Source organism: Lepus europaeus, chromosome 17, assembly GCF_033115175.1.
Source record: "Lepus europaeus isolate LE1 chromosome 17, mLepTim1.pri, whole genome shotgun sequence".
NCBI lineage: Eukaryota > Metazoa > Chordata > Mammalia > Lagomorpha > Leporidae > Lepus > Lepus europaeus.
In genome coordinates, this window is record NC_084843.1 from 8,071,502 (window position 1) to 8,088,402 (window position 16,901).

At 51.2% G+C, this 16,901-nt stretch overlaps 1 protein-coding gene across 4 annotated transcripts; it reads left to right on the forward strand.

Annotated features, from left to right (window-relative positions):
- The first annotated feature begins 45 nt into the window (after window positions 1-45).
- Window positions 46-15,904, forward strand: LOC133775604 (ATPase PAAT-like). 4 transcript variants are annotated; one of them, XR_009868287.1, is made up of 7 exons: window positions 46-297; window positions 1,024-1,227; window positions 2,217-2,289; window positions 4,414-4,620; window positions 6,784-7,187; window positions 13,559-15,019; window positions 15,190-15,904. XR_009868287.1 is itself a non-coding variant. In XM_062213945.1 (6 exons), exons 1-6 carry the CDS (start codon window positions 134-136, stop codon window positions 13,791-13,793), a joined length of 1,287 nt encoding a protein of 428 aa, XP_062069929.1. In that variant the 5' UTR covers window positions 46-133; the 3' UTR covers window positions 13,794-15,904. The 4 variants fall into 4 exon arrangements, 1 of the variants encoding a protein (XP_062069929.1); XR_009868288.1 differs by having other exon boundaries at window positions 13,559-13,998; window positions 14,795-15,904; XR_009868289.1 differs by having other exon boundaries at window positions 13,559-13,998; window positions 14,848-15,904.
- Window positions 15,905-16,901: the final 997 nt, after the last annotated feature.

The following is a 16,901-nucleotide window of genomic DNA, read 5'->3' on the forward strand; positions in this document are numbered from 1 at the left end:
GAGACCGGCGGCGGCTGGCGGGCTGCAGCCTGCAGCCGGACGAGCCGGAAGTCGCTCCGTCTCCTCGCTCCTCGGGCGGAAACCCAGCCCCGGCAGAGAGGTTCCGGGGCTAGGCTGGGCTAGCGGCGGCGGAATGGACGCCGGCAGCGAGGCCGGGGAGCCGGGCCGCCGCCCGACGCTGGCCGCCTCCTGGGATGCCGCCGGCGGAGTCCTGACCCAGAGCCTCGTCCTCGTGCGGGCTGGTGTGGACGCCCGGGACCCGGACTGGGAGGAGCTGCTGGCGCCGCCGGCTCCGGGGTGCGCTGCGGCGGTGGGGCCGGGGCTCCGCGCTGCTGCGGGCGTCATGCGGGGAGCCGGCGGCCGCGAGGGGAGAGGGTGCGGGCCCGGGGCGTGGGGCGGGAGTGGGCGACGCCGGGGCCTCCCCCGGCCGTGGTCGCCCGGCACCGGGGCTCGATCCGCCCGTCAGGTCCGCTGTCCTGTCTGTCTCTCATCTGTCATCCATGTACCCTTCGTCTCACATCTCTGTTGTCTGACATCTGTCTGTCATATCTATAGATATTTATATTTTTTTGACAGGCAGAGTTAGACAGAAAGCTCTTCCTTTGCCGTTGGTTCTCCCTCCAGTGGCCATTGCGGCCGGCGCACCGCGCTGTTCCGATGGCAGGAGCCAGGTGCTTCTCCTGGTCTCCCATGGGGTGCAGGGCCCAAGGACCTGGGCCATCCTCCACTGCACTCCCGGGCCACAGCAGAGAGTTGGCCTGGAAGAGGGGCAACCGGGACAGGACCGGTGCCCAGGCCGGGACTAGAACCTGGTGTGCCGGCGCCGCAGTCGGAGGATCAGCCCAGTGAGCCGCGGCGCGGCCTGTCATCCATCCTATTTATCTGTCTGTCCTCTCCACCTACCTGTCTGTCCGTCCACCTCTCAAATAAAATGCAGTTCCCCGAGAGATGCCCGCGGCCTGTGAGCGGCGGGAGCAGTGCCCCAGCCCACGCTGAGCAGCGGCTTCCCGACTTTGTCCTCAGCCAGGGCCTGGTGCGTTTGGAGAGGAGCCCGGGCAGCCAGGACGAGGCCGCCTGCTTCCTGTACCTGCTGTGTGACCCCGAGGCCGGGGACGCCGTGGCAGCTGTCGGCGTCCTGAGTTCAGCGAGAAACATGGAGGTGTACCTGGGCCAGGAGTACTGTGGAACCAGTAGGGGCGAGAGCGTCGGTGCCGTCCCGAGGGGCAGGTTTGTGCCTTGTGCTTCTGGAATATTCTGAGCGATGGCTTAGTTTCCTCGCCCTTTGTGGAATGTGTGGATCCTCCTGACGCTGATGCTGGCCCGTGGTGGGGGGAGCGGAAGCCACAGCTGTGCACACAGAAGCGCAGGCCCTGGCATCTGGAGGGTAGATGGGCTTGGTCAGCTTTTAGGACCGTGGACATTTTTTTTAAAAAGATTCATGTATTTATTTGATAGAGTCTCAGATAGGGACAGATAGAGGCAGAGGTCTTCCCAGGTGGCCCCAACGGCCAGGGGTGGACCAGGCCCGAGCCAGGAGCTTCTCCAGGTCTCCCATGTGGTGCAGGGGCCGTAGCATTTGGACCATCTTCCACTGCTCTCCCAGGCCTTTGCAGGGAGTGGATCGGAATGGGACAGCAGGGACACGGGCCCTCTCTGACTCGGGATGCTGCAGGTGGTGACTGTACCTGCTGCACCACAACACCGGCCCCTGAATGTAGGAATTTTGAGCTAATGGAGGACGTGTGTCATAGCTGCTGTGTAGTTTCATTGCGATGGAATTCAGACTCCCAGGCATCTGTTGCCCAAATATTAATTCCTCAGTATTTGGGCTTTGAACACCTTTGCTCCCAGGAAGCCAGTTACAGATGGCGCAGGAATCCGACTGCCACGCCTGTCCTTTGGTGTTTTTTTTTTTTTTTTTTTCTGCTCTCTTAGGTTCGGATCAGTCTCTCTTGCACAGACTCTGAGCTCTGTTGTATCCCATACCTGTGGGAAGTGACAGCTGTGTTTATTGAGCTTTAACCTAAGCTCTGTGTTCCGGGATTGAACCTGTGTCATGTGATCAGATTCTCTGTAGCTGGCCAGGGCCAGGGCCAGGCCTCCAGGGGGTCGATCCCAGAACCCAGCATTGACCTGGGAATATTTATTTTCAAAATGTGACTGTTAAAAGTGGTAATGTAAGAAATTTTTAAAAAGTTCATTTTTTTTGTTTGTAGTGAACATGAAAAGATTATTTTGTACAAAAACTATCTAAAATTGGAGTCGTGCACACAGGCTTGTAAGATAAAGGTAGGTCATTGCTAAACTTTAAGTCATTTGACAGCTAAGTTGGTTTCTGTACTATATGTACGTATTTTTCATTGGTTTGGTAATATAAGTCATCCAAGATGGTCCCTAATTTTAATACATCTAAACATAATAAATTATTTTTCTAAATTAACACTTTTTAATAGTGAGTTCTTTTTAAATTTCTCCTTTTAGATGCTAGGGGAAATGTATTTTAAGTAGTATATTTTTGAAGCCTTAGAAACTGAGGTTAAAAACATTTAACAAAAATCTTTATCTAAAATTTTGTTGCTCCTCCCTCCCCCTGCCAAAAGAAAAAACCATAAACAATTTTGGCTCCATTTATTGAGAAAGACAAGGAACCAAAATGTTAAAGGGATCTGGGAAACTGTGCTTAGCATGAGAAAGATTGTGCAGGTGAAATGAGTGATGTCAGGAACCGGGGGTGGGATGCTCGGAGAAACACTCAGCTCTGAATAGTCACTCTCTCTGCTCTGTTGCTGATAGACCAGCATTGGGCGAGTTTTTACACCTGTGTGGAACAACCTCATGGGTAAAATTAGGGGACTAGACAAAATAAATTACTGAATTCTTTGTACCTCTAAAATTCTGTGCTTGTTAATTATGTAAGATTATGAAACGTTTTTATTTATTTGAGAAGGCAGAGTTACAGAGACGGAAGGAGAGTGAGATTTTCCGTCTGCTGGTACACTCCCCAATGGCTACAGTGGCCAGGGCTGGGGCCGGGCCAGAGCCAGGAGCTTCACCCAGGTTTTCTGTGTGGGTGCAGGGACCCAAGGATTTGGGCCATCTTCTGCCTTCTTAGGTGCAGTAGCAGGAAGCTGGACCGGAAGTAGAGAGCCAGGACTCGAGCTGGCACCCATCTGGGATGCTGGCATCATAGCAGCAGCTTAACCTGCCACACCGCAATACCAGCCTCTATCAGACATTTTTAGAATAAGAAAAAATAAGTGATTTCAGATAGCAGTCTCACAGATCTAATGTTATTTTAAGTCTCACATGCAGATAGCTTCTAAAGCCATTTGAATAAAGCGCTTCATTCATTCAACAAGTGTTTGAGTGCCTATTGAGGTCAAATACCATCCTAGGCTTGTAGGAATTCACCCTGATGAAGTCAGATGAAAGTTCTGCCCTCACGGCTTGTCCTCTAGTGGATCAAGTGTGACGGTACCAGACTTATCATCAGATGTGCGCCATAGTTGGTGCTGACTTGGGGATTACAAAGGAAGGGCACAGTGGGAGGTGGGGAGGAGGGTATGTAATGGGGTGTTGTCTTCATTACTACGGATAGTCTCTTTTTTTTTTTGGTAAAGATTTATTTATTTGGGCCAGCGCTGCGGCTCAATAGGCTAACCTCTGCCTGCGGCACCGGCACACTGGGTTCTAGTCCTGGTCGGGGTGCCAGATTCTGTTCCAGTTGCCCCTCTTCCAGGCCAGCTCTCTGCTATGGCCCGGGAAGGCAGTGGAGGATGGCCCAAGTGCTTGGGCCCTGCACCCGCATGGGAGACCAGGAGAAGCACCTGGTTCCTGGCTTCAGATCAGCGCAGTGCGCCGGCCGCAGCGCGTCAGCGCGGTGGCCATTAGAGGGTGAACCAACAGTAAAGGAAGACCTTTCTCTCTGTCTCTCATTCTCGCTGTCCACTCTGCCTGTCCAAAAAAAAAAATTATTTATTTGAAGGTTAGAGTTACACAGAGAAGGAAAGGTAGAGAAAGAGAGAGAGAGAGAGGTCTTCCATCCGCTGGTTCACTCCCCAGATGGCCGCAATGGTCGGAGCTGCGCCAGTCCGAAGCCAGGAGCCATTAGCTTCTTCCGGGTCTTCCACATGGGTGCAGGGGCCCAAGGACTTGGGCCATCTTCTACTGCTTTCCCAGGCCATAGCACAGAGCTAGATCAGAAGTGGAGCAGCCAGGACTCAAACCAGCACCCATGTGGGATGCTGGCACTGCAGGCGGCAGCTTTACCTGCTATGCCACAGCGCCAGCCCCTCTAAAATTCTTAAAAGTTTTTAGATTAATGTACTTTTCTAAGGTAATTAGAGAAATAACTGCAAATGATGATAGTTCTAATGTCTTACTGTTCGGGGGAACATTTCTGTTTTGTAACAGTTGCTGTCGTTGCATGAGAAGCAGTGTGTGTTCCTCAGTAGAGTTGTGGTGCACGTGAGGTCGGTTCCGGCAAATTCCTCAACACGCTCTCCTGCTCTAGGGTCCAGGATAGACCTGGACAAGGTCCAAACCATGATGCAGTCCATGGGGTCCAAGTTATCGCCTGGTGCCCAGCAGCTGATGAATATGGTTCGGTTCCAGCAGCAGGTGAGCACAGGTGGATTTCTGTCTGCGCCTGTTAAAAATTCCCAAGCAGTGCCTTTAACAAGACCACGCGGTGACGTCACCTTCAGTCGTGACTCTGATGTAGGAGCTTCCCTCGTTTGCTCTCATAAATCCACACCTGGGGACTTGCCCTCCCACACCACATCTGGGCTACAGTCCTCGCCGTTCTGGGCTCCCGTCGTTGGTCTCGGCGGCGCTCCGTTAGCAGCCTCTCGTTGAGCAGGGCCTTGGAGGGGGCCAGAGTGACCAGTCAGTGTCCTGATGGGAGGATTTTCCAGTCCAGAGCTTGCACGTGGGGAAGGAGGAGGACGACTTGGGAAGACTCACTAAGGAGACGGAATTAGAGGAGTGGGATTAGGCAGGGAGGGGCCGGGAGGCGGAGCAGACACAGCAGACCGGGGCTCTAGCCTCCCGTGCGGGAGGACGTGGGTACAAGTTCATTTCCGAGTGAGGAAGTGACGGGGAGGCAGAAAGGATGGAGCGAGATCGTGAGAGCTTGAGTGCTGTCTGGATGTGCGCAGGTCTCCCTGTGGCTGGAGATCGGCTCCACTGAATGTGTCCGTGGAATCAGAAGACTGGGACTGCGAGAAGGGCACCCCCACGGCCCCTCCTGCAGGCGAGAGTCAGGGGCTGACCTGGGCTGTGCGTGGCAAGGAGGACGCAGCGCTGGGCCTGGACCGCCTAGGACAGTCCCTGTGCGGGATGTCTGCAGGATGGCCACACCGCTGATTTCTGGAGGGAGGGGGCGCCTGGAGAGAGGAGCTTCATTGTGGGGACGTTGACTTTCAGGAGTGATGAGACGGTATTGCAAAGATTCGCAGGCATCTGGAGACACAGGGTGGGGTGGGAGTGAGCCCTTGCTGGCCGGAAGGGAGGTTTGAGAGGCGTGGCCGCAGGGACTGGGCTGGAGGGGGGGGGGGGCTGACAGCAGGGTGGGAGGCCCTGTGGAGAGCGCTGCCTTCCTCCAGGGGAAGAAAAGGGACCAGGGCGGAAGGGAGCAGCGTGATGGAGCAGCAGGAGGAGGGTTCCTGACCACACGTAGGGCTGCAGCTGCTGCTGGCACGCACTGGTCTGCGTCCTCAGGCAGGGGATGCTACTTTTTTTGTTTGTTTGTTTTTTGTTTTTTTTTTTTTAAGATTTGATTGTTTGAGAGGCAGGGCTACAGAGAGATAGAGAGAGAGAGAGATTTTCCATCCACTGGTTCATTTCCCAAATGGCTGCAATCTTGGAACTGGGCCGATCGGAAGCCAGGAGCTTCTTCCAGGTCTCCCACGAGGGTGCAGAGGCCCAAGCAGTGGACCATCTTCTACTGCTTTTCCAGGTGCATTGCCGGGAGCTGGATCAGAAGTGGAGCAGCTGGGACTCGAACCTGTGCCCATATGGGATTTTGGCTCTGCAGGAGGTGGCTTTACCTACATTGCCATGGCGCCGGCCACTGATTCTTAATTTTAAAAGGATATATTTCCATGTACCAAATCTAAATAATACCATAAAAATCACATGATTATGTAAAAATTTAAACAATGCAGTAAATATTGAGAGGTTTTTAAATATTAATCATTTTAAGTTTTATTTATTTATTTCAAAGGCAGAGTTACACAGAGAGAGAATGAGAGGCAGAGAGAGAGGTCTTCTATCTGATGGTTCACTCCCCAAAAGGCCGCAACGGCTGGAGCTGCACTGATTGGAGGCCAGGAGCCAGGGACTGATTCTGGGTCTCCCACATGGGTCCAGGGGTCCAGGGACTTGGTCCATCTTCTACTGCTCTCCCACGTCATTAGCAGGGAGGTGTATTGCAAGTTGAACAGCCAAGTCTCAAACCAGCGCCTATATTGTATGCTGGCATTTCAAAGGCGGCTTTACCTGCCACACCACTGCACTGGCCCCAGGGATATATTTTTAGAAGACATTCCAGTGAAGGGGTTAAAGAGCCCTGACCATGGCGTTAGGTGGCCTGAGGTCCGGTCCCCGTCCTGTCACTTAGAAGCTGATTGCTGTGGCCGGGTCCCGTTGGCCTTGGTCTCCTCCCCTGAGAGCAGGAATTACTGTTGCTGCGCGGCCTGGCTTCCTGAGCAGTGCCTCCCCCGGGTGATCGCCCCAGAGCAGCTGCATAATTCTCACTGCTCGCCTTTCCTCCTTGTTCAGAACCGGATTCCCATCGGGGAGCAGCTGCAGGCGGTCCTGGGGAGCCCTGGGTACCAGCACCTGGGTGCGCTGCAGTCTCCAGCGGCCGCAGGAGCCCCCGCCAAGTCGGCCTGCACACCTGTGCCGGTGGGGACTGCACTGGCGCCCGGCGACGCCACGGAAAGCACACAGGTGCACGGTGGAGAAAACACCGCAGCCCTGGACGGGTGCGGAACGGAGCCCCAGACCCGCCCCGCCCTCGCAAGTGAGCTGAGAACTGCGGTGTCGGAGAAAGCGGGCGAGGAGCCCGGCGTGCTGCCCTTCCTGCAGACCCTGTGTGGCCAGCTCAGCCGTGTCCGCGTGGCCGGAGCCACCGAGCGCCGGGAGGGCTCTCCCATGCCCCAGAAAGGCGGAGCACAGCTCGCGTAAGTCCTACCTTTTTTTTTTTTTTTTTTTTTTAAGATCTATTTATTTGAGAGATAGAGTTATAGACAGAGAAAGGGATACAGAGAGAGAGAGAGAGGTCTTCCATCCACTGGCTCACTTCCTTCATGGCCACAACAACTGGAGCTGGGGCAATCTGAAACCAGGAGCCAGGAGCTTCTTTTGGGTCTCCCATGCGAGTTCAGGGGCCCAAGGACTTGGACCATCTTCTACTGCTTTCCCAGGCCGTAGCAGAGAGCTAGATCCGAAGTGGAGCTGCCAGGACTAGAACCGGCGCCCACAGGCGGAGGCTTTACTGCTGCACCACAGCGCCGGCCCAAACTGATGCCTTTCTGTGTCTGACACTGATGTCTTTGCCGAGGCTCTCCCTGAGCTGCACGGTGCTTCAGGCGCATCTTGGGCGTCGGCACCGTGGCAGAAGACACAGGATGGAGATTGAGAACTGCACAGCTGCCCATTTTACAGCCAGAACCAGAGCAAGAACTGCCCACTGGACTCCTGGACTCCCGGTGCTGCGAGGAGGCGTGGCCACGATGGGGTGGGGGGGCAGCTCCCTGTGCATGTGGTCCTGGCACGTTTGTCCCGCTGCCACATATCCTGGGTCTGCAGCTGGGCTGACCGTGAGACAGAGGCGCGTTTCCCGCGAGGATCTGAAGTGGACCCGCCCCGGGCTCAGCTCTGTCCTCTGAGAGGGACCTGTAGAAGCTGAGACCCCAGGAACCTGAATCGTGACTTGACTTAAAAACTCACTGGGAAAGTGAAAATTAAAACACTGGTAGTCTCCCAGCAAGACTGGGAAGAGAAAAGAGATGCAGATTAGCAGCATTGGGCATGCGCGCGGGATATCCCCGCGCTCGCTGAGCGTGAGGCCACGGAAAGGCTGGTAAGTGGGGGTGGGTCAGGGTCAGGCACCGTGGCCGAGCGCCGCTGGGATGTCCACACCACGTCGGAGTGTGGAGTTTGAGTCCAGCTCCGCTTCCAATTCCCCTTCCTCTTTATGTGCACCCTGGGAGCCAGTGGGGACTCGGCTGGGACTCGGCCGGGACTTGGCCAGCACTCGGCCAGCCACGTAGGGAACCTGGATTGAGTTCTGGGCTCCTGGATTTGCCCTGAATTAGCCCCAGCTACCGTGGGCACTTGGGAGAGAAACTGGATGGAAGCTGTCTCTGTGTCTGTTCTCTGCTTTCAAATAAGTAAATTTAAAAAAAAATAAAGATAACCGGTGCCGCGGCTCAATAGGCTAATCCTCTGCCTGCGGCGTTGGCACCCCGGGTTCTAGTCCCGGTTAGGACGCCGAATTCTGTCCCAGTTGCCCCTCTTCCACTCCAGCTCTCTGCTGTGGCCCGGGAAGGCAGTGGAGAATGGCCCAAGTGCTTGGGCCCTGCACCCGCATGGGAGACCAGGAGAAGCACCTGGCTCCTGGCTTCGCATCAGTGTGGTGTGGCCGGCCATGGCGGCCATTGGAGGGTGAACCAACAGAAAAAGGAAGACCTTTCTCTCTCTCTCTCTCTCTCTCTCTCTCTCTCTCTCTCTCACTGCCTGTCAAAAAAAAAAATTAAAGATAAGGGATTATTCCAAGCAATTTAATGCTCATAAGTTTGACAGATTAGAGGAAATGAATTGATTTCTGGAGAATTACCAGTTATCAAACAGCCAACATGAAAGAGTACTGGAATAGTCATAACCACTGGAAACACTCGATTTATATTTAGAAAGCTTGTGACAAAGAACTATCCAGGCCCAGACGACTTCACTGGAGAATTCCACCAAACATTTTAAAAGCGCCAGTTTTCCAAACTTCCAAAAAATAAGAGGGAAGTCTTCCCAGTTTATTTTATTTATTTGTTCATCATTATTATTCATTTTACTTGAAAAGCAAAGACAGAGCTCTGCTGTCTGCTGGTTACTCCCCCAGGTGTCTGTGAGGATGGACCAGACAACAGGTGCTGGGGGCTCACATCTGGGTCTCCCACCCAGATGGCAGGGACCCAGCTACCATAGGCATCTCCTGCCTCCGGGGTGCACGTTAGCAGGAAGCCAGCCTTCAACCCAGCTACTCCAGGTTGGAATACAGGAATCCTAAGTGGCTTTTTCACCACTATGCCAAATCTCTACTCTTGACCTCACTTTAGGAAGCCAGTATTTGATACCAGAACAAGACTACCCTAAAGAAATTGAAGTACATAAAAATATGTGTAAAATATGCAAGCCTATAGAAATAATTATGAAGTGTATAAATTATTAAATAAAGTATATAAGTTTACTACAGGATGTATGGACTGGGAATTATAAAACACTGATGAACAGAATCAAAGAAGACATTCAAACAGTGCAGAAATAAACTGTGCATGAAATTAAAGACCCAACATAATAAAAATGTCAATTCCCTCAAATTGATATGAGTATGTAGGTTTTTTCATTTATTTGAAAGGCAGGAAGAGATTGTCTGTTTCTCTAGTTCATTCCCTAAATGCCTGCAACAGCCAGGGCTGGGGCAAGCTGAAGCGAGGACCCAGGAACCCAATCCTGGCCTCGTGTGGATGTCGGTAACTGAGTACTTGGCTCTTACCTGCTGCCTCTACAGGAGGCTGGGATTGGGTGCGAATTGCGACCAGCAGGTACACACTCCAAAAAGGGATGCAGGCATCTTAACCGCCAGGTCAGACAGCAGCCCTGCTGCGTGGTTTTAAGACACAGCTACGGTATTCATGGCTGTGGCACTGGCAGAGGTATAGACTTGGAGATCAGTAGAATAGAACAGAGGGCACAGAAATAGCCCTGCACAAGAACACCTCCTGGTTTTTGACAAATGTAATTGGGTGAGGAAGGATTAGAGTCTTCACATGTGATGCTAGAGTAATTAGATATCCACAGGCAAAAGCAACCACGACCTAAATCTCACATCCTTAACCCTAAATGGGTTACAGACTAGAATGTAAACTACTGAACTGTGAAACATTTCTACTAATACATGGAAGAGACTCTTATTAGAGACTTAGGACCAGGACAAGCGTTCTTAGACATAACACCAAAAGCACGACCTACAAAATGAAAAATTGATATATTGGACACCATAAAAATTGGAAACCTGGTGTTGGTGTTGTGCAAGGGAAGTGAAACCGCTGAGTGCGACTCTGTCATCCCACATGGTCAGTGGTTCGAGTCCCAGCTACTCCACTGCTGATCTAGCTTCCTGCCAATGTTGGGAAAGCAGTGGAAGGTGGCCCAAGTGCTTAGGCCCCTGCACTCATAAAGGAGACCCAGAAGAAGTTCCTAGCTCCTGGCTTCAGATTGGTTGCAGCCATCTGGGGAGTGAACCAGCGGTTGGAAGACCTCTCTGTCTCTACCTCTCTAACTCTGTCTTTCAAATATAATATTAAAAAAAATTATTTATTGGCTGGTGCCACAGCTCACTAGGCTAATCCTCCACCTGCGGCGCTGGCACACCGGGTTCTAGTCCCGGTTGGGGCACCGGATTCTGTCCTGGTTGCTCCTCTTCCAGTCCAGCTCTCTGCTATAGCCCGGGAAGGCAGTGGAGGATGGCCCAGGTCCTTGGGCCCTGTACCCGCCTGGGAGACCAGGAGAAGCACCTGGCTCCTGACTTCGGATCGGCGCAGTGTGCCGGCCGGCCGTAGCGGGCCACTTTGGGGGTGAACCAACAGAAAAAGGAAGACCTTTCTGTCTTTCTCTATCTCACTGTCTAACTCTGCCTGTCAAAAGAAAGTTTATTTATTTATCTGAATGAGTTATACAAAGAGAGAAGGAGAGGCAGAGAGAGAGAGAGAGAGAGGTCTTCCATCCGCTTGGTTCACTCTCCAGTTGGCCGCAACAGCCGGAGCTGCACCCATCTGAAGCCAGGAGCTTCTTCTGGGTCTCCCACGTGGATGCAGGGGCCCAAGCACTTGGTCCATCCTCTACTGCCTTCCCAGGCCATAGCAGAGAGCTGGATCAGAAGTGGAGTAGCCAGGACTCGAACTGGCGCCCATATGGGATTCTGGCACTGCAGGCGGCAGCTTTACCTGCTGCGCCACAGTGCCGGCCCCAAGGCAGAAACTTTTATTTGATAGAAAAGTGTCTGGTCCGAGAGGAGACCAGGTGGAGTGCCCGAGGAAGGGTCCGGGTTTTTAAGGCTTTATTGTCTGTTCATTGGGTCATCCTATTGGGGGTGCCCATTGGACGGGGGTTTCACATATGTATGCTGGTTGGCTTGGGGCTCATGCAGATGGAGGGGTCTCTTAGAGACAACCAGCCCCCTCCTCTGCCAGCTCTGGGTGAAGATTGCAGCCACCCTGACGATGTGATTTACACATGCAGCACAAAATGTGGGGGAGATGCACGCCACTTTGGAGACAGGCTTTCCAGCCACAGCTGGGGCCTGCTTGTGTCTGAGGGCCCCACAGACCCCCACCCCCCTGGACGGCCTCAGCTGTCAAGCAAATTCCGCTCAGTGTGCAAAGAGGACCTCCAGTTTCACCCACCGTGTGATTCCATTTGCATAACATTCTCGAAGGACAGAAGCTTCGGAGACGGAGAGTGACTGGTGCTGCCCAGTGTTGGAGGGAGAGGGTGTTGGGGAATTGTTTGTGATAATAAAGGGGTAGCAGGAAGGAGATTTTTGTCATGAGGGATTAGTTCTCGCGCTTAACTGTGGTGGTGTTTGCATTTCTGTGTATACGTGTAATGACGTGGCGCTGAGCTGTCCACACGTGTTGCACTAACTTCAGTGGCCTGGTCTCGATAGTCTTTACATTCTTCAAAACGGCTGGGGCTGGGGCTGGGGGTCCAGCGTGGCAGCTAAGCCTCCGCCTGCGGTGCTGGCATCCCCTACAGGCTCCAGTTCACGTCTGCTGCTCCACTTCTGATCCAGCTGCCTGCTGATGGCCTGGAAAAGCAATGGAAGATGATCCAAGTCCTTGGGCCCCTGCACCTGTGTGGGAGACCTAGAAGAACCTCCTGGCTCCTAGGAATCGGTCCAGCTTCAGCTGAGTGGCCATTTGGGGAGTGAACCAGCGGATGGAAGACCTCTCTGTCTCTAACTCTACATCTAAAATAAATAAAATAAAATCTTTAACAGAAAATAATTGGGGACTGCAAACACTTCTATTTATATAGACAACATAAAAATATTGGTTTAAAAATAACAAGTCCATTACATATTAACATACATGATGGTTTTTTTTTTTTTTTTTTTTTTGACAGGCAGAGTGGACAGTGAGAGAGAGAGACAGAGAGAAAGGTCTTCCTTTGCCGTTGGTTCACAACCCCAATGGTGGCTGTGGCCAGAGCACTGCAGCTGGCGCATCGTGCTGATCCGAAGCCAGGAGCCAGGAGCTTCTCCTGGTCTCCCATGCGGGTGCAGGGCCCAAGCACTTGGGCCATCCTCCACTGCACTCCCGGGCCAGCACCGGGACAGAATCCGGCACCCCGACCAGGACTAGAACCCAGTGTGCCGGCGCCGCAGGCGGAGGATTAGCCTAGTGAGCCGCGACGCTGGCCAACATACATGATGGTTTATGAACAACCTAATAAGCTAACAAAAAGGTTAATGAGAATGGTTTTGTTTTGTGCAAATCTGTGTTAGCTTTTGGCTGGATGTACATATTTGTTGTACTACAGCATGTGTAGTCAAATACAGAACACAGAAATACTGAGAACAAACAGTTAATCCCTCGGAAGGTGTATGTCTACACTAATCCTACTGCCTTAGGAAACCCTAGGAGCAGAGGAGAGTACACAGTGCAGACTGTGCCAGTGGTCAGAGCAGCCCACACACAGGGTGGAGCCTCGTGGGAGACGCCAGTCATGGGAGTGGGCGTCTGAAAAGTCAGGCAGCACCGTGGTATCCAAGTAACAACCACTCTAGACTTCACTGAGTCTGAGGTGCACTGGTCCCGTGCTCATAGTGAACTTAGAAATGGTCTGCCTCTGGTTATCATTTCAATTTGCCCATGTAGTAAGGATGTTCATATGAGAAAAGAAAAACTTCAAATTGTAAGGTTCCTTGGGGAAGTACTACACAGGCTGAGTTTTCAAAAATGGCCAAGACCAGTTTTCATTTGGAGCTCAAAATCAGAAAGACCCTTTGTAAAGACTATTCTCTAACGGTTCATCTGCACTTTTATGTTATCATTTCAGTCGTATTCTAATAGGTAACGATTGAAGAAATCAGAATATGTTGGAGGCTATGATTACGTGTTGTGTGTGTGCGTGGTGGAGCCTGGACAGGTGTCACAAGGAGACAGAACAGTTGTGCAGGCAAATCTCAACCGTGTGTGTTGACTGCTTGTCCATATGGCCTGGGGTTTGTCACACACTTTTAGGCAAAATTGATTTTTTTAAATTTTATTTTTAGAATGGAAACACAACCTGTTTGCTCCTACTTGGAGAAGATTCTTTCCAAAAATATGGAGTTGATGGAAAAGAAACTCATGGACTACATTGATGAGCGGGTACACAGACTGCAGGAGCACGTGGACCGCCAGCTTGCCGTGGTGGTGGACCTGCTGCAGAATCCCAGCGCCCCGCCCGCCGGGCTGCCTCTGACGCGTTACGACTCTGGAGAAAGACTTTCCAATGGAGAGCGATGAGCGCTGTCCTACACGCCGTGTCCCGGGGGTATTTATTACGTATTTATTACAAAGTCAGACCCAGCGCTCTGAGAAGCAGGTGTTCAGTGTCCTTTGAAGGATCGTCGTCTTGTCTAAAGTGACCTCAGTGTTCATCTGGGCCGCGCTCGTCACTGGGAATCCAGTACTGTACACTACGAGTTCACACGATACGGTCATGAAGGAGGTTTGTCTGCAGTATTTCTCACTCTTACAGAAATTCACACATCTTCTGCGGTGTTTAAGTGTTTAACGAGTTTAAGGATTTCTAATGTAATTCATTAGTTTGCGTTGTATGTGTGTTGATTAAAGTAAATTTTTTATTTATACAAAGACCTTACTTTATAGTCTTAGCCACCTGAAAAATAGAGCTTGAAAGTGTTTGATTTTTTTTTCTTATTGTTTTTTGGAAAATTGGATAAGTAAGAGTTGGAACCTTTAATTTTGTATTGTGTATCTGAGATAATGAATAAGATGCAGGTTTTTTTTTTTTTTGACAGATAGAGTTAGACAGTGAGAGAGACAGAGAGAAAGGTCTTCCTTCCGTTGGTTCACCCCCCAAATGGCCGCTACAGCCAGAGCTATGCCATCTGAAGCCAGGAGCCAGGTGCTTCCTCCTGGTCTCCTATGCGGGTACAGGGCCCAAGCTCTTGGGCCATCCTCCTCTGCCTTCCCGGGCCACAGCAGAGAGCTGGACTGGAAGAGGGGCAACCGGTACTAGAACTTGGCGGCCATATGGGATGCTGGCGCCGCAGGCGGAGGATTAACCAAGTGAGCCATGGCGCCGGCCCCAAGATGCAGCTTGTTTAACATGCAAAATTATTTCATGCCAGGGCCATTAATACTTTTTTCGCAGTGTCACTGTGGAAAGGAAAGTGAAAGTCAGGACTGACTCCTTCCTAGGATTGCTCCTTGTTGGAATTCCGTGCGGTTTGGGTTGTTATGCAGAAGTCGTCACATTTGATCTTGATAACCCCAAACAGCATCAGGAAGTCTCAGAGGCGGCAGGTTCTCGACTCCTCTCCCGTGTTCACAGTGGGACGGCCGGGCTCTGCAGGAGGAGAAGGCGGCAGGTTCTCGACTCCTCTCCCGTGTTCTCAGTGGGACAGCCGGGCTCTGCGGGAGGAGAAGCTGTAGGATTCAAGGAATTTGCAGTTCTCCCTGGAAGACTCCATTTTCAGAACTTGTGACTTGCATGTGTGTTGAAGGTGAGATATTTGTCGAAAAATAAATGCATGTATGCCTTACTTGTCAGGTAATTCTCGCTGAAAATGTTTTATTTTTTAGAAAAGCATGTCATACACATTATATTCTGGCAAGTTTGTTTTCAAAACCAGGCCTAATTTGCATACCGCTTGTTCATTTTTGTCCCACAAAGGTGATCGGCATGAAGCCACTGTGGTCACCCTGCCAGGCCTTGACGAGCCACTGTTCCTGGGACAGTTGTGACGCACACAGCTGTATGGCGTTCCTTTGTCATTGACAAGGTGGTCTCGATGAAGGCTCACCCGGTAGCTAATCCCACGGCTTCCAGTGGTGCGGCCTGTTCCCCGAGCCACAGACACGGCTGTGAATACAGACTGTCAACCCAGCCGGAGTTCTTTTGCTGTGTCCGATGTTTAAATGCTACAGTTGGGAAGCACTGTCATTTCTAAAAGAAATATTTGGCAATATGAGGTTTGGTAACTTTGTGATTTCCCTACCTATCTGTGGACTGCATGCATTTGAATACTCAGAACAATGCCAGCACAGCAGACAGAACGTGATTAGTTTAGTGTTTGTGCTAAAAAGCAAAGACAAAATGTCCCCAAAAGCGTATCTATTTCAAATGGCTGGTTTAGTTTGGTCCCCCGGTGTGAAACAGAAAAGGTGTGAAATTCAAGTATTATAGCAAGGCTTTTTCCAATTTTTAATGGTATTTTCCGTAGTTGTTAAAATGTATTTCGTCAATAGGGAAAATTTCCTCCTTGACATGGAAGAAGATGCTTTTCCACTGTGGTATTTCTATAATTACATCCACTCACAAATTTTCAAATTTGCAACTGCATCATATAACCCTTTGTAGTGAATGTGCTTATAAAATTGAATAATTATTAAATAATAAATTTATTAAATATAAATTAAATAGGAATTTAATTTTGTTTTCTTTATTTTTTTAAGATTTATTTTATTTATTTGAAAGAGTTACAGAGAAAGGTAGAGACAGAGAGAGAGGTCTTCCATTTGCTGGTTCACTCCCCAAATGGCTGCAACAGCCGGAGCCAGGAGCTTTGTCCATGTCTCCCACGCAGGTGCAGGACCCCAAGCTCTTGGGCCATCTTCTGCTGCTTTCCCAGGTGCATTAGCAGGGAGCTGGATCGGAAGAGGAGCAGTGGGGACTCGAACCAGTGTCCATATCGGATGCCAGTGCAGTAGGCTGGGGCCTTAACCCGCTGCGCCCCCTAATTTTTGCTTCTTTAAAGAAAGAGCAGTTTTAGGTTCACAGTAAAATTGAGAGAATAGTGCAGAGTCCCTGTATGAGCTTTGCTGCCACCTGCGCACAGCCCGACCCCTGCGAACGCCCACGCTCAGCCCAGCCCAGCCCACTGAAGCCCGGCCCGACCCACTGAACGCCCGCGCAGCCCGACTCCACGAACGCCCCTTTACGGGTTGACTCCCCTCACTTAGCGCGCACTACATTTCCTCCATGGCTTGATGGCTCATTTATTAGTGTTTGTTTTTGCCATAGAAATAATGTGTTACAAGCTAGAATCCTAATCATACAAACAATAAAGACGAGGATCACAGAACTTCTTTTATACCAGAATCATTTCCACCTAATACATTGCTATCAAGAGTTTTATTTGCTTGTGGCTTATCCTCAAAAACCTATCAAGCGCCACGCATTGCAACCGGAGGCTCGGGTCAGGAGGAGAAAATGACTCAAAGGAGCCAATGTGGAGTCGTCCCTTGAGCAAGTTGACCCTCCCTGCGCTTTGGGATTCACGTTCCCTACTTTCTGAAAGTAAGCGAGATTGGGGCTGTGCTGTGGGGTAGAGCCGCTGCCTGCAGTGCCTGATCCCGGGGCGCAGGTCTTGTCCTGGCTACTCC

Bases quoted from the DNA above. Each gene is read 5' to 3' on its own strand.
- LOC133775604 (XM_062213945.1), top strand. From the start codon at position 134: ATGGACGCCGGCAGCGAGGCCGGGGAGCCGGGCCGCCGCCCGACGCTG. The intron at 1,228-2,216 runs GTTTGTGCCTTG...TTTTGTTTGTAG, and splicing joins GGTGCCGTCCCGAGGGGCAG to TGAACATGAAAAGATTATTT. The intron at 4,621-6,783 runs GTGAGCACAGGT...CTCCTTGTTCAG, and splicing joins TGGTTCGGTTCCAGCAGCAG to AACCGGATTCCCATCGGGGA.